Here is a 16,036-nt window from a genome sequence, read left to right on the forward strand (position 1 = left end):
GTTCATATTAATTGTAAGAGTTACTCATTATGGATACAAGTTCCTTATCAGATATACGATTTGCAAATATTTTCTCCCACCCCGTGGGTCATCTTTTCGCTTTTTTGGTAGTGTTCTTTGACACACAAGTTTTCTTTCATTTTTCTAGTTTGATGCCGTGTTCTTTATCTTATCGCGCTTTTAAAAATAACGTTTTTTAAGTGCCCTGCACCAGCCCGCTGCAACCCACAGAGCCAAGCAGAGTGCGGCAGGGAAGAGTCAGCCGCCAGGGGGCGCCGCGAGCATGCGCCAGAAGCCAGGACTTCTTTGCGCCTGCGCCGACGCGGCGCGCGCGCCCGCCTGGCGCGTACCCGCCCGCCTTCGAGTGCGCCTGCGCGGAGCCGCCGCGCTTGCTCGCGCCGGGCGCTGGTCGCTCCCGGCGGCCATGGGGGAGGCCGAGGTGGGCGGCGGGGGCGCCCCGGGCGACAAGGGCCCCGGGGAGGCGGCCACCAGCCCGGCCGAGGAGACGGTGGTGTGGAGTCCCGAAGTGGAGGTGTGCCTCTTCCACGCCATGCTGGGCCACAAGCCCGTCGGTGAGCGCCGGGCGCGGACCCGCGTGGGGGCGGGGCGGGGCGGCCGCAACCGTCGGGCGGGGCGGGGCCTGCGACCGCGCGCCGGACCGCTCCCCGGGACGCCCTGCTCTGGACCCCGCTGCCCCGGACGCCCTGCCCTGGACCCCGCTGCCCCTGGGACTCTCCTGCCCCGGACATGAACTCGCCGCCCGGGACACCCTTGCCCCTGGACACATCTGTCCCGGGACAGCCTGCCCCTGAACCCGCCGCCCGGGACACCCCTGCCCCTGGATCCCGCCGCTCCAGAGACACCCCTGCCCTTAGATCCCCCCTCCCGAGGGACATCCTTGCCCTAGACCCCGCTGTCCCTGGACACCCCCTGCCCCTGGACCCCGCTACCCCGGGACACCCTTACCCCTGGACCCTCCCCTGCCCCTGGATCCTGCTGCCCCAGAGACACTTCTGTCCTCAGATCCCGCTGCCCTTGGGACACCCTTGCCCCTGTGCTCCGGAGACACCCCTACCCTGGATTCTGCTTCTCCGGGGACACCCCTGCCCCTGGACGCTACTACACCAAGATAGTCTTGTCCCTGGCACCCAGCCCCTGGTCACCCCTATTCCCAAGGACTTCTTGCAGGGACACCACACACGTTCTCCCTGCCCCAGATATTGGGCTGTTCTCAGACCACCCCTCCACCACCACTCCTGGCACATTCTGGCTCATACACACACTCTGGCTGCCAGGGACACCTCTCACCTCTGTCAAACCCCTGTGCCCACAATTCCCCCCGCTTAATATCCCTTTCCCTGCCACACCCCTACCCCTGCCACACCCCTGCCCCTCCCCTTGGGCACTGCTGCCCCTCCTACATCACCTCTACTCACCCCTGACCCTTCCTGCCACTCACTACACTCCCCACTGCCACACTCCCAGCTACAGCCCCCATTGCCCTTTCATTCTCCAGGACAGCACTTTCTCCCCTTCCCCTTTACCTACTGTCCTGCTTCTCCTCCCACAGGGGTAAATCGACACTTCCACATGATCTGTATCCGGGACAAGTTCAGCCAGAATATTGGACGGCAAGTCCCATCCAAGGTCATCTGGGACCATCTGAGTACCATGTACGACATGCAGGCACTGGTGAGCTAGACCCCTCTCCCTCATGGGGTGGGGAGACAAGAAGCCCACACTGTGTTCCCTGGAGGCCAGGCCCAGTGGGTTGGGGAGTGCCTATTGCTGACCTCCTAGTGTCTGCTGAGCAGAGCAGCAGAGGTGGCCCCACAGATGAGGCTCATGAGAAGCACAGTCTAGTTGTGGCAATTGGTTACTTTTTCAGGGAACTTACTTGAGCTTGGGCAGTCAGCGCAAGTTTCCAGGGACTAACTGGGGACCTGAGAAGCAGGGGCTTTCCCCACAGGGTGCCAAGGCATGGGCCCCTTGCTGTTGTCAGTCTCTGGGAGTCCCAAAAGTGCTTAAGGTGGGAGGTGAACTTATCTGAGTCACATAAGGTGAACATGGTGGGCACAGAGAGCCCCATCCTTATGGAGCCCAGAGCTGGCAGTGTCTGACAGGCAGGTGGGTTTGTTGAATAACCAGGGTGGCCAGTAGACAGGTGGCTGTTCTAGGCAGAGGAAAGGCAGCTGTCAGAGCCCTGCGGCAGCAGGAGTGGGTGGGATCAGGAACTCAAAGGTGAGTATGCTTGGATGTGAGGTGCGTTGAGGTCAGGGGGCCAGGAGAGCAGTGCTGGTAGAAGGAGATCTGAGCTCCGGGCTGACTCAGCCCTAGTGGTCCTTGCAAGACTGGGGTACACACTGTCAAAGCAGAGAATGCTGCCTGTTGACCTTGAGTGAGTCCCAAGTTCCCCCCTTTCTGTAGCTGTAGGGAGCCAGTAGGGATGCCCTGAAAACCTGGGTGGTGGCTGCCAGTAGCATCTCACACTGAAGGCATTCTGAGTCTGGTAGGGAGTTTGCAGCAGCATCTGTAGTGACCAGCACCTGTAGCCCAGATGCAGCCGTCAGTGAGGTCCTCCCTGCAGCAGCCTCACTCCTGTCTGCACAATGAGCATGTCAGGTCAGGTGTGAGTCCCTGGTCACCACCTGCAGAATCGGGGGCCCGCTCTATGTGGACTCCCTAGGATCCCAGTTGTGGGGTTTCTTGGAGCACCTGCTCCCCAGATGTTTCCTGCCCAGGTGCAGAGATGAGTGCAGCATCATGCCCATCTAGGGAAGACAAAGCTCTGGGCTGAGATTGGCACAGGTGCTTGCTTAGGAGGCACAGTGGCCTTCCAGGTCCTCAGGGAACTTCCATTTACCCCCAGGACAGCTGCCCCCTGTCTTCTACAGTGGCCTCTAAGGACAGGAAGGACTGTAAAATACGGATCTGTCCCCTTGTCTGGCACACCACACATTGATGCATAAACTTAGACTGACCACCTGACTTCACGCAGCACCTGGGCTGCCAGTGGAAACCCCTCTCCTAATCCCCTCCCATCCAGGGACCTTCCTGCCAACTCAACTTTCCCTTGGTTCCATTGTCTTGTATGCTCAGGTCCCTGTCCCCTCTGGTATGTGGGACATGCAGGACAGGTGGAAGCCCAATCTGCTTGAGGACCTTTCCTCACTTGCCTTACTCTCTGGGCTTCTTTGCACATGGCCTTCCTACTGGCACCATGTGGGCAGGGCCTGTCAACTGCCTTGGTACACCATGGTGCAGTCACTCTTATGAGGAAGCCACAGGGGTAAGCTGCCCAGTGTGTCTGGGCAGGACTGCTCTTCCCTTGGGGCCCTCCAGTGGTATGGACCCCCTTCTGCCTTCCCATGGCTGCCTGTGGTGTCTGTGCCCTCCTGTCCCTCCCTCTTCTGCCTGCCAAGCCTAGATTATGGTAGGCTCTGCAGGTGGAAGGAAGGAAGGGTCAGTACCCACAGATCTGTCCATTCGGCCCAGTAGTTAGAGGCACTTGCTGTTGCCCCCGAGCAGCTTCTGTATGTCTTTACGACCTGCGAACATTACACCTGTTTTTTCTGTTTTTTTTTTCTTTTTTTAAATACAAAATGCCATATTTGCTGTCAGCATGAGTCAGAGATTCTTCCATTCCCGAATCCAGAGAGGAACTTTGTCCTTCCAGAAGAGATCATTCAGGAAGTCCGAGAAGGTGAGGCTCCACAGATGTCTGATCTGGGAGTAGAAAAGGTGGGACCTGGGCCAGGGGTGGGCGGTTACCGTGAAGGTCAGGGGCCTTCAGGGGGAATTCTGCCTCCACTGCATGGGGGTGGTCTGGGGGCCTGGGGGGCAGGGCGAGGGTGGGTGTTCAAGGGCATCTGTGTGACGGATGCTGCCGCCTGTGTGGGCAGCCAGAGTCGGGGCAGTCCTGGCCCACCCGTCCCCAGCGCTGGCCGCCACCGTGGGTTTCCAGTGAAGGTCAGCTGTCTCCTCCACAGGAAAAGTGGTCATTGAAGAGGAGATGAAGGAGGAGATGAAGGAGGACGTGGACCCCCACAGTGGGGCCGACGACGGTAAGTGTGGAACCCCCCACCCTGCCCTGCACCCGCTGGAGCACAGCACCCCGTTGCCCTCCCCGAAAGGCCTCCCTCACGCAGGGCGCGGTCAGGTGGCCGTAGAGTCTGCAGGACGGAGGGTCATCTCAGTGCAGGAGGAGTCCTGACAGCGTCCCCGCAGCAAAGCAAAGTGCAGGAGCCGCGGGCTCAGCTGCTCCTCTCCTGACGTCGTGGCGGAGCCTGGAAGCCTAGCGTGGGACGCCCGAGGCTCTCTGTCGGGAGGCCCCTCTTCAGGCCTCGCGTAAGGGGCTCCCCACCCAGGGGGAAGCCTGCTGGGGTCAGGGGTCCTGTGTGTAGATACTGATTTTCCTAACTGAGAAGACGATGAAATGAGGTTCTGGGTATTCTGTCTTCAGCCAAATGATTTTGTTTCTCAGTTTTTTCATCTTCAGGGACCTTGGGGAAGTCAACAGAAAAATCCAGCAAAGACAAAGAGAAGAGCTCCTCAGACTTGGGGTGTAAAGACGGGGCGGACAAGCGGAAGCGCAGCCGGGTCACTGACAAAGTCCTGACCGCTAACAGTAACCCCTCCAGCCCCAGCGCTGCCAAGCGGCGCCGAACATAGACACCACAGCCCGGCAGCAGAGTCGTCCAAGCTGCAAGCCCTACCGCCTGCCCTCAGGTCCCTGGGCAAACATGGCCATCTACAGGAAGCTGTGGAGGCTCCCGCCATGTTGTCAGATCGCCAGGGTCCCTAGGGGACCCAAAAGACCAGGACCAACCCTCTTGGACGTTGAGCTGCCAAGTCCACGTCTGTCTTCTCTGGGCTCAGCTCCTCCCTTGCCAGGTCGCAGGGAGGAGAGCAAGGGCAGGGGCCAGGAGAAGGCTGCGAATCAGCAAGCAATAAAACAGCCCCCACTCCGTCCTCAGAAAGACCATAGTGCTAGCCTTCCCTGGGGACTCGCTCTGCATTTGCTTGTCCTTCTAAACCTCCCTGCTGACCCATGGAGGCATCAGGAGCATGTGGCCCAGGTCACCACGTGCCCCACTCCCTACCTGGGAGACTAAGAACTGGATGTTTTTCTCATTCACTTGTACTGTAACGATGTATATAATTTGGTTGATATTTCACTATTTAATTTTTAAGAAGCCTATTTTACTAGTGTTTTATATGAGAAAGAATACTGCAGAAGTTAAGCCTGTGTTGTATTTTTTCTGAGATGTTTTGTTTTTAGGTAACAACTACTGAGATACTTTTTGCTCAGTTTTTATATTCCAGATACAGAGAATTTATAGTGGTTATTTTTGTAATTCTAGTAGCTTGCAAAAAGACCAAATGAGGGAGTTGAGGGGAAGACACAACCTTTGGGCTGGTGAGGCAGTGGCCTCAGTATTGGTTGAAGTATTCTTTCATTGGACTACAGAACATTAAAGCACAAAAAATCAACCTGGAGTTGTGTGGTTTCAATAACCAAAAAGGGGTTAGCTTTTTCTGCAATAGGAAGTTTTATTTTTCCAAGATTTCTAACTGAAGAGCACAAACAACTTGTTAACATCACTTGATACAATGTACAAACAGTAACAGTCCAGAGAGATTACTTTGTTGAACATGTGTCATATCCAGAGAGACACACAGCTCTGGCACCTGCCAAACTGCTCTCTTGCGTGTGAGGTTAGATTGCTGAATGAGTGTTCTTCACAAAGCACAGTCCAGCCATTGGGCATGAGGAGGTGTGGTAGGAGACCAGCCTACACACACATGCACCTCAGCTTCTCAATACTAATGTAAACCTGAGCAATCTGCAGTGTCCTGGGTGACAAGAGGCGCAGCATGGGGTCCAAGTTGATCACACCAAACCCAGTCACTTCTGGGTGGGGCAGTTGGGTACCTGTAAAATATGACTGGATCCAGTTTCCTTGCACAGAAAGAATATCTTGTGGGGACAAACAAGCTGGTCTCACAGCCTTCCCTTCCACATGCCCAGGTTAGACCAGCTGCAGAGCCTGGGCTGGTCTGCCCTTGTCCGTACTATCCTGCCCCATGGGTGGGAACCAAGGACGGAGTTTTGCCCCATTTGAGATGAGGTCCCAGCACAGTAGACTCCTTGCTCACCCTGACACTCAAGACCTTGGCCTGTGCAGTGTCAAGACAGAGGTCAGCACTGCAGACAGTTGGGGGCCAGCCTCAGGAGCACCCCACCCCCGACAAACCCCACAGAGGGAAGAGTAAGTTCTCTGTTCACCCAAGTGCTCACCCACCTCCATGTGCTCTCTCCTTCCAGGTCAACCTTCATTCAGTGCCCATTTGTGCTGGTCCTGCTGCTGGATCCTGGCTCTTTTGAGTCCAGAACTAGCATGGGAAAGGGAAGCAGACAGTCACCCTGAGGGATGACCAGGAAGGAGGCCACTCTCCAGCAAGGACCACTGTCAGAAGCCCCACCTAAAGCTGCGTCTTCAGGACTTCAGCATGCACTGGAGAGCCTGGTCAACAGGTCAGCCTCTGCCTCATGCTGCCCCTCAGGAGCAGGTGTCACCCCACAGCCCCAGTGGCCCTACCTGGTTCTTCAGCCCTTACAGCTCATGGGAGCTCCTGCTGCATGTAAGAATGACCAGGTGGAATTCACAGCACAAAGTCCTGCACTGTGATCCGCTTGTTTGCAAATCCTGTCCATGCTAAGATGGACACCTCAGCAGACACACTGTGTGCCAAGCACGCGTGACCTCCAGGCACCTTTCCTGCAGAGGACAGATGTTCCCTCAGGTGTCATCAGTGTGCAGGGAGTCAGTAAGGGCTGTTCGGCTGGGCGTGGTCTCACCTCTCCCAGACTGGTCCAGGGACAACAGGGAAGCCACAGTTAGTTCCACTGTTCCTCAAACTACAGCAAGGCTGAGCCATAAGCAACACTACTTGCAAAGATGTCCTCTCCAGCATGACAGAGCAAGATGTGCCACTGCTCAGCTCCCATCAAGGGCAGCAAAGCTGTCTGGAAAACTGAGCCCCACTGGTGACAGCTGACTGCTGAAGATGCTCAGGGAAGACACAATGCCATCTCATGGCTCTCTAAAGATGACCTCTGCACAAACTACACAAAACCAAAGGACAACTCATGGTGGCTGTGTGTGCAAAAGAGAAGTTGCACAATATCTTAAAAACAACTCTTTCTGGGCATATGGCTCTGTAGCCAGGTTCTTACTCTGGCAGCAGGCAGTGGTAGGACACTGTCCCTTGGCTTGGCATGCCTGTTTGTCTGCTCTCTGAAGTACTAAAAGGGCAGCCTGCTCATCCAGGTGTCCCAGATCAAACCCTGAAAGCTGTCCCAGCAACCATTAGTGCCCCACCAAAGACTGCCCTGCCTACCCTGGAGTTATAACCAGAGCCCAGCTGTACATCACATAACAAGCAGGACCATGTTCCCATCTGCAGTGGGTCTGCCCCACCAGAAGCCCTGGGCTGATTGCACACACATTCACAGTAACCCTGCCCTGGCTGCACGGTGAGACAATCTGCAGAAATATCCAGAGTTCTGTAGCTTCAGGGTTCAGTACTGTCTTCTTAGGAAGTGTGTCACATGGACACATGCTCAGCCAGGAGAGATTGTCCCCAGGTTAATAAAAGTCAGCAGGGACTAGGGGCCAGCACCAGAGGTCCTTAATAAGAATGCTCATGACCGAGATGGGAAGACTGCATTCACTTCCTCACTCTCACCTGTCCCACACAGGCACCAAAATTCTGTCAGCTGGCCCCAGTCCCAGCAGTTGGGACTGCCATCCCAGCAGTTGGGACTGCCAGTGTGTAAAGGCACACCTACCTCCAGCCACCAGCAGTCCCCCAGAGATTCCTAAGGAGGCATTTTATTCGGGTCAGCCTATGTTGCACCATCCTTAGGCTGACCCCAGTAACCTCTGTCTCCTGGCTTTCAAGATTGTGTGGTCCCTCCACCTAAGTGTGGCACCTGTGACTCCCACAACTGACCCGGTGGCAACAGCGTTGGGACATCACTCCCAATATCATATGGCATTCCCTGAGGCATCACCTGCAGATAGAGTGAGGACTTTGAAGATTACTAGGCTGTCCTGTGCTGCCAGTGGAGGGCGCAGGCACTGGCCAGCAGCCTCCGGAGCCCAGCGCCCCCCACCCCTCGCCTGACCACAGCTAGCAGGATCACAGGGACTCCAGACCCGGTGGCGAGGCCCGGAGCACCGACCAGAGGGCATCCTTCAGAGGACAGCCTCTGGAGGGACTTCTCTGGGGAGAAGGGATAGTCTCAGGAGAGGGATTCTCTGGGGTCAGGAGTCCCCTAGGGAGGTGAGACCTAAAGGGGGTCATCCTGAAGCCTCTTCTGGGGGTGGGCGTTGTCCTTCTGGGGGACATTTCCGTAGGGTCATCCTTCAGGGTGGACATGACGGAATAAATGGTGGCTGCTCGAAGGGCATTCTCTGGGTACAATCGTCTGGGGGACATCTCCACGGGTGGCTTCTTCCTCCGCGGAGGCAGGCGTCCTCCGTGGGAACACCCGGGGGCAGGGGCTCCCGGAACGGCAGCATCCTCGGGGGGTCGCTGTCCCCGCAGGGACGCTCCGCGGCGCGCGGCGCGGGCGGGGCCGCACGGGCGGGGCCTGCGGCCGCCCCCGCCCCGCCCCCGCGCTTCCTCCGCTTTCACTTTCGCTTCCGCCGCGAGCGGGTCCCGCGGCCCCAGTATGGACGACCCGGACTGCGACTCCACCTGGGAGGAGGACGAGGACGCGGAGGGCGGCGAGGACGGCCAGGCGGGCGAGGCGGGCGAGGCGGGCGAGGCGGACGCGGGGGACGAGGACGAGGACGCGGAGGGGCCGCGGGCCGGCGCGCTCCAGGTGCGGGAGGCGGGGAGGCCGGGCCGCGCTCCGCCGCGCCGCAGCCGGGGACCCCAGGCCCCGCTGCCCCGCCGGGGCCGCCCCCCGGAGTCGGCCGGTGCGTGGGTGGCGTCAGAGCGGTGCGTGGTGATGTCAGAGCCGCGGCCGCGAGCGGGGGCCGTGCGTGGGTGACGTCAGAGCAGCGGCCTGGGGCGGCGTGGGTGGATGCCTCGGGCGCAGGTCAGCCCCGTCCGGTGGCCGCGGCTGATCCTGACCGCCCGCCTCTGGCCCCGCGGCCTCCCGGTCTCTGGCCCGGGCGGTGGGCTCCCAGCCGCCCCGCCGTCGGCCCCGCGGGCGCAGCGTCCCGGCTCGTCCTGGGCTGAGCTGGGGCACCGCGGACCCGGGAGCTGCTCTCTGGACCCGCCGCGGCCAGGCGGCTGTCAGCCACTGGTTACTTTTGTTGCCACCGTGCTTGTGACTCTGGGGCTACTTTTGTTGCCAGCGGTTATCCGTTCTGTACAGAGCCTCGTCATCGTTCCAGATGTGGAGGGCCCAGAAAATGGGCTTCAGATTCTCCCCGTGGCAGTGAGCCCTGGTTTCCAGTTTATCTCAGTGCCCTGGAGTGGTCAGGGAAGTGGCCCCGGAACCTGGAGGGCTCCCAGGCCTACCTAGAAGCCTTCCACGCCCTCTGGCCTTCAGCACACCTGCACAGGGCCTAAGTGCTGCAGGAGGTGGGGTCAGGGTCACAGGGCAGTGTGCCAACCAGCCGGCTCTGATGTGAGATGACGGGAGTGTCTGCTGTGGCTCAGGCCGCCATCCTGAGCAGCGCTCCGGCACCTTGGCCCTGTGAGGTGCCTATGATCTCCCATCTTTTCCCTTTTGCCTCCTGCCTGGACCATTTCCTTCCTTCCCCTGCAGAGCCTCCTCAACCCTGACTAGGCTGACCCTGCTCTGAGCTGTGTGCATCCTGTTGACCAGCAGGAAGTGGGAAAGCACAGGGGTGGCCAACTCCTCGGAGTTTCTGTTTCTGTCTGCTGGCCCTTCCCTGGCAAGAGAACCCTACCAGCTGGCCCTGGTTTGAAATTAGCAGCTGCAAAGCCATACCTTGGCTGGAGTCCTATCAAGTTGGGGCAGGGGGTGATGAGCTCTGAGCCGATATTTGGGAACCTGGCCTCCTGCACCTCTCAGTTCTTCCCCATCCCTTGAGCCAGTTGTTTCCCAGGTCGGGACAACCTGTGCCTTGTGGGTTGCACCACCCCTCATCCTGCCCAGCTGGGCACAGCCCACCCTCTGCTCACACCTCGTAACACAGTGGGGTCAAGGCTGTTTCCCAGCATCCTTGTGACCAGTTGCCTTCCGTCTGTCCTGGACCCCTGGGTGCGTGGCATGGAGAAAAAGTGGTGCAGAGCGTGAGGCTGAGAGGGCCACATCTTGCTGAAAGCAGCCTTCTGACAGGAGGCACAGGGCCTGTCCTCTCTATGGTCTCTGACCAAGGAGGAGTGGAGTTAGTGGGGACAGGCCTTTGTTGCTTATTTCTCACATGTGGTCAGAGGGCCTGAGTCCCTCATGGGGCTGTAGGTGGCAAGATGGCTGCCACTGGGGACACAGCCTGATGTCAACTTAAAGCACAATGTAAGGGGAAGTACGGTGGGATCTGGGGACATGGTGGGTTGAGGCAAGAGTGAGGATAGCCAGTAAACCTGGGGGGAAGAGTTGGAGCTGCGGCTTGGGGACAGGAAGGCATCGTGGCCACACCCCGTGGGAGTATACACGTCCCTGAGGTGGAAGCCCAGAGTCTCCCAAGGGGAGCAGGAACAGGAGCAGGCCTCAGCTCCAGCTGTCTGACTCTGCAGGGAGGGGTACTTCACTGGGTCCACATCTACCCACTGGGAACCCTCGGAAATCCAGGGTGGGGGACTGGAGGGAAGAACTGTGATAAGTGACCACTCCCCTTCAAGCCACCTCACCAGAGCTGGCCCAGACCACATGGCCTTGCCAGAATGGGGGCTCCCTGGGGCTTCTCCTAGGGGAGGCTCATCCCATGCCATCTCTTCCCAGTCCAGGATAACAGGGTCCCGCAACTGGAGAGCCATGCAGGACATGCGCAGGTACCGGCACCACTACCCGGTAGGTACCCACAGCCCCCTGTGTTCCCTGTAGCACCTGTGCACTGGTCCATCTGGAGACACACAACTCATTAGCACCTGTCAGACAGAATGTCCCCTGTCTTGCTCGAAACCTGGGCCTGGATTCTGGGTTGTGCCCCTCATTGTCCAGAGCACAGGCCTGGTGTGAGTTCTCATCATGGTGTGAGGAGAACATGCTTCCCCCGCTCTGAGCCTCAGCACCCCAGCGGTAGAGTTGGGTAGCAGTTCTGGCCTCCTAATGCAAGTGTGTGGTCTGGTGGGGGGCTCCTGGGGAGGGTGTTAGAAGCCCTCCTGGGGGTGGGGGTAGGAGCATTGTCCTCAGTTCCTGCCCACATGAGTGGGAGGTGAGGAGGCCCTGTCCTCCAAGCCTCTCCTCACCTGCAGAGGAGCCCCGACTGGTTCAGGGCCTCACGGCAGCCTCCCGAGGCCTGGAGGTTTGCAGATGCACTGGACTGAGGGCCCTCAGAGGCAGCTTATTTTTGATGAGGCCCCAGCCATGCCCTCTCTCTGCCCTTCAGGATTTGGTGGAACGAGACTGCAACGGTGACATGCCCAACCTGAGTTTCTACAAAAATGAGATCCGCTTCCTGCCAAACGGTACACACCCCCTCAGCTGCCCTGCTTTCAGAGAGCTCCACAGAGCCCCCTGGAGGTGGCCAGAGGGGTTCAGGTTGGGGGGCTGTGTAAAGGGTCCCAGAGGAACATTGGAGGCTTCCCCACCACATGGTCTCTGCTGCAGCTGCTCAAGGCAACAGGTGAACTAACGAGCCGATGGTCTTACTGTTCTACGTGGTGTCATAAAAAGTAGGATAATATTTTGTGATGTACAATTGACTTGAAATTTAAGTTTCTTTGTCATCGAGTCTTATTGGAACCTACCTGTGCCCATTCATTTATGCAGCTGCTTTCTCTCTGGAGCAGGAAACAGCCTGCTTAGGTGGAGACCATGTGGCCCCCCAGCCTGGGGTGTTCACTGTCTGGCCTCACAGACACGGGCCCACCTGCTCTGGACTGTGCCCCAGGGTTGGGTTCTGCTGGGGTCTTGTTTGAGGACAGAGTGGGTACCAGGGCTCACGGGCCAGGATTTGAGTGAGGCACCCCTTTGGCAGAAGTGGGTCTGAGTCTGGACCACAGGTTCCCCAGAGGGGCCTCCCAGGCCTCCACTGAGTTGTCCTCAGTCACCCTGAGGCTCTGGCTTCCACACTGCACAGCAGCTGAGTTCCCAAAGCCCTTGACGGTCTTAAAGAATTGGGGGCATGAATCGGCAGCACTCTGTCCCTAAGCCCTGTCAGGGGTTTTGTCCCCACTGCTGACTTGGCCCCGTGGGGTTCCCAGGATGTTTCATTGAAGACATTCTTCAGAACTGGAGGGACAAGTATGATCTCCTCGAGGACAATCACTCCTACATCCAGTGGTGAGCCGGTAGGGAGGAGCCGGAGGGCGGCGGGGAGGGGAGCCTGGGCCCTGGGCACTGCTGCCTGTCCTTCCCAGAAGCCCACATCCACACTGCAGGATGGTGCCTGCACACGCTTGGGTGGGCCTCAGCAGATACTGCAGGGGCAGGGCCACAAAGGGGAGACTCCAGCCTGTCCCACGGTCTGTTGGCTCTTTAGGTCTCAGCACCTCTGTGGTTGGGAACACAGTGGCCCCAGGAGACAGCAGGGCATACACACAAGCTGGGGCGTGGGGTGGGAAATGGCCTGCCTGCCCACCTGCCAGGGGCTGCAGCCTTGGCAAGGGCAGGTGGGGCTGGGCTGTGCCTGACTCAGGCCATGGTGAGGCTCTAGGTCAGGCTTGGGCAGAAATGTGTGGTGCTCTTGGAGGCCATGACTGCCCTGGAGAGCAGTGTGCCTCTGCTTGAGGTCAGCCTCTGGGCAGCTCCAGGGGGTCTCCTGCGTGAGGTGCATCATGGGGATGAGCTCCTGGCGTCAGTGAAGGGAAGCAAAGGAGGATGAGCAAGCAGGAAGGAGAGCCCTGGCCCCAGCCTGAGCAGGGGGAAAAGGCAGCCTTCCATGGATTGCCTGCAGGCCACCAGGCATACATGCTGGGCTCTGGCCAGTCACACTCACCTGTGCTAAACCCTCCTTTTCTACCTTTGACCCTTTGCTTTGTGAACTGCGGGAGGCCACCACCCTCTTAGAGTTAAGCAGCAAGCCCAGAGAAGGTAGTACACTGCTCCAGGTCACCCAGCAAGCTTGAGCCTGAGGCCTTGGAAGTCTGGCCCTGGTCATTAAAGGGCCTGCGCCCTCCCTGTCTTCGCAGGCTGTTTCCTCTGAGGGAACCGGGAGTGAACTGGCACGCCAAGCCCCTCACACTCAAGGAGGTCCAGGTGAGCTCCTGTGCCCCTGCTAGAGAGGTCACATCTGATACCAGGTGCTGGATGCCACCTGGAGGCTGCTGGGAGATGCAGAGGCCCAGAGAACCTGCGTCCCACGCTCTGCTTTCCAGAATGGTCATCTTCCTGCATGGGCTCCTGCAGCATCTAGAAATCTGACTCTCAGGCCGTCCGCTGCCTGCCAGGGAGTTGGGGGAAGGGCCTGAGCAGGAGGAGCACCTTGATGCCAGGGCAGGATCGGAGAGGAGGCAGCCTTCCCACGGCGCTGGGAATCTGGTGCTGTACAGGGAGGAGCTGCATCAATGTGCCTGCTGTCACTCTGCCTTAAAAAGCTGAGTCATGACCCAGGAGGTGTCTGCCCACCTGGCGTCCATGGCCATCCCACACAGCCCGACAGAGGCCCAGGAACGGCCTCCTGAGCTCCCTTGGGGGTGTTTTCCAGGCATTCAAAAGCTCCAAGGAGGTCAGGGAGCGGCTCATCCGGGCCTATGAGCTCATGCTGGGCTTCTACGGGATCCAGCTCAAAGACCGGGACACGGGTGCTGTGTGCCGAGCACAGAACTACCACAGTCGCTTCCAGAACCTGAACTGGTGAGGAGCGGGCGAGCCTCAGGTGCAGGACACTGGGTTTCAGGCAGGTGTGAGGGGCCTGCAGGGAGGCATGATGCCTACCCGGTCAGATGGTGAGGACGTAAAGGAAGGGCTTCCTTTGCCTGGGAGGTGTCAGCCCCGTGGGAAAGCGGGTCAAGGACAATCTGTAGGTGGCACCATCCCCCTTGCTGGGGGTGTTGGCCCCTCTGCCCTCCTCCAGCCAGCACCTCCCCACGTGAGTCCACTGATGGAGGCACTGCCCTCAGTGGACGCTCCCCATGGGTGTGAGTCCTCCTGGAGGTGCCAGCTGAGCTCATTCACCCCTCCTCTCTCGCAGGCGCAGCCACAACAACCTGCGCATCACGCGCATCCTCAAGTCTCTGGGTGAGCTGGGCCTGGAGCACTTCCAGGCCCCACTGGCACGCTTCTTCCTGGAGGAGACTCTGGTGCGCTGCGAGCTGCCCGGCGTGCGCCAGAGCGCCCTGGACTACTTCCTGTTTGCTGTACGCTGCCGGCGCCAGCGCCGGGAGCTCGTGCACTTCGCCTGGGAGCACTTCCAGCCTCGCTGCAAGTTCGTCTGGGGGCCACGTGACAAGCTGCAGCGGTTTAGGCCCCGTGCCACACTCCAGCCACTGGTAGCCCCCAGGCAGGCAGAGGGGGATGAGGGCCCAGGGGACTCCCTCCAGGAGGCTGGCACCCAGGATCAGACCTGTGGGCAGGAGAGGGACCCTGGTGGGGACAGGGTGTCAGCTGAGGTTCCCCAGCCACTGAGTGTGAAGCAACAGGATGCGGAAACCCTGGAGGGGGGCCAAGGGAATGAGGCTGAGCCCCCAAGTCCCAAAGAGAGCAAGAAGAGGAAGTTGGAGGCAAACCGGAAGGAGCAGGCCCCAGGGGAGCCAGGCCCCCCAGGCCCCTCCGAGGTGGAGAAAATAGCTCAGAACCTGGAGGGGTGTGCCCTCAGCCAGGCCAGCCAGGACCTGGGGGAGACCGAGCAGCCCTGCCCCCAGCCTCCAGGGGCCAGGGTGGCTGATGAGGTGAGGAAGCGGAGGAAGGTGGAGGAGGGTGCTGGGGACGAAGCAGTGGTCAGCAGCAGCACCCAGATGCCTGCCCCCACCCCATCCCAGTGCTTCAGGGCCCAAAAGGGTGGAGGCGAGGTGGAGGAAGAACCAGAAAACCAGGTGGGGCCCGAGCAGAGTGCCTGTGGGAGCCCGCCAGAGGGCCCAGGGCCTGCCACCACAGGGACCCCTGTGGATGGGATGGGGGAGGCAGCCGGGACCGGACCTTCTGCCAAACCTGGAAACGGAAAGCCTTAAGGAACGGGGAGCCTGCGGGCATCTTGGCCCTGCCCAGCCCTGCTGCAGGGGAGTCTGGGTCCCAGGAGCCCTGTTGCTGGCTCTTCTCAGTGCCCAGCAGTGCTGGCCTCTCCCTGGTGGTCACTGCAGTGGCCACTGGATGGACCGAGGCCCCGCCCTCAGGGAAGGCCCGAGCCTTCAGAACCCTCCTTACCTCACTGCATTCTCCCTGCTCTTCCTCTGAGCCCCCGTGTTTGTAAATAACCCCTCCAGGGTCCCGGAGGGTCCTTTTCTCAGTGTGGTGCCAAGCAAGGCCTTTTCTGAATAAACTCGTCTGACTTTGAGTCTTCGTGGTGTGGGCTACAGTCCTCTTTGGTGGCCTGTGACTGGTTTCCTGAGGGTCCTCTCCAGGTTCTTCTACGCCCAGCTGCAGAGTGGCCTGGCCTGGTGCCATCTCACTTTGCCCAGGCAAGTGCCCACCAGGCAGCAGTGGCACAGCTCTCCTGGAAGCACAGTCCCCTGATCCGGTCTGAGCAAGCAGCCTCTCCAGCTGGCACTAGACATCTGGCCCCTCAGCTGCCTTGGGTCACCTTCCCAGTAGTCAGTCTAGGACTTGCGCATAGCCCCTTGGGTGGGGGACAGCAGTTGGGGTGCTGCAGGTCTAGAGCAGGTCTTACGTCTGCCTGGTTGGGGTGCCCTGATGCCTCAGGCCCCAGTCCAGCAGCCCCTGCCCAGCCCTGCCCCTCCACACCTCCCTCTGCCTTCCTAGGACTCCCTTGGCTGCACCCTACCTGGT

General features: G+C 59.4%; 2 protein-coding genes across 3 annotated transcripts; both read left to right on the forward strand.

The window, feature by feature from the left end:
- The first annotated feature begins 380 nt into the window (after window positions 1-380).
- On the forward strand, window positions 381-5,289 carry Mrgbp (MRG domain binding protein). 2 transcript variants are annotated; one of them, XR_013090848.2, is made up of 6 exons: window positions 381-572; window positions 1,571-1,692; window positions 3,622-3,703; window positions 3,990-4,064; window positions 4,160-4,347; window positions 4,484-4,573. XR_013090848.2 is itself a non-coding variant. In XM_076852087.2 (5 exons), exons 1-5 carry the CDS (start codon window positions 425-427, stop codon window positions 4,669-4,671), a joined length of 615 nt encoding a protein of 204 aa, XP_076708202.1. In that variant the 5' UTR covers window positions 381-424; the 3' UTR covers window positions 4,672-5,289. The 2 variants fall into 2 exon arrangements, 1 of the variants encoding a protein (XP_076708202.1); XM_076852087.2 differs by lacking the exon at window positions 4,160-4,347 and having other exon boundaries at window positions 4,484-5,289.
- A 3,410-nt stretch (window positions 5,290-8,699) lies between these two features.
- Ogfr (opioid growth factor receptor) lies at window positions 8,700-15,584 on the forward strand. The gene is made up of 7 exons (XM_076852086.2): window positions 8,700-8,896; window positions 10,934-11,002; window positions 11,541-11,619; window positions 12,358-12,436; window positions 13,285-13,351; window positions 13,800-13,948; window positions 14,286-15,584. The coding sequence occupies exons 1-7, from the start codon at window positions 8,744-8,746 to the stop codon at window positions 15,259-15,261; spliced, it is 1,572 nt and encodes a 523-aa protein (XP_076708201.2). The 5' UTR covers window positions 8,700-8,743; the 3' UTR covers window positions 15,262-15,584.
- Window positions 15,585-16,036: the final 452 nt, after the last annotated feature.

The sequence above is a fragment of the Callospermophilus lateralis genome, chromosome 3 (assembly GCF_048772815.1).
Source record: "Callospermophilus lateralis isolate mCalLat2 chromosome 3, mCalLat2.hap1, whole genome shotgun sequence".
NCBI classification, from domain to species: domain Eukaryota; kingdom Metazoa; phylum Chordata; class Mammalia; order Rodentia; family Sciuridae; genus Callospermophilus; species Callospermophilus lateralis.

Bases quoted from the DNA above. Each gene is read 5' to 3' on its own strand.
- Mrgbp (XM_076852087.2), top strand. From the start codon at position 425: ATGGGGGAGGCCGAGGTGGGCGGCGGGGGCGCCCCGGGCGACAAGGGC. The intron at 1,693-3,621 runs GTGAGCTAGACC...ATTTGCTGTCAG, and splicing joins TGTACGACATGCAGGCACTG to CATGAGTCAGAGATTCTTCC. The intron at 4,065-4,483 runs GTAAGTGTGGAA...TTTGTTTCTCAG, and splicing joins CCACAGTGGGGCCGACGACG to TTTTTTCATCTTCAGGGACC.
- Ogfr (XM_076852086.2), top strand. From the start codon at position 8,744: ATGGACGACCCGGACTGCGACTCCACCTGGGAGGAGGACGAGGACGCG. The intron at 8,897-10,933 runs GTGCGGGAGGCG...ATCTCTTCCCAG, and splicing joins CGCGGGCCGGCGCGCTCCAG to TCCAGGATAACAGGGTCCCG. The intron at 11,620-12,357 runs GTACACACCCCC...TGGGGTTCCCAG, and splicing joins GATCCGCTTCCTGCCAAACG to GATGTTTCATTGAAGACATT.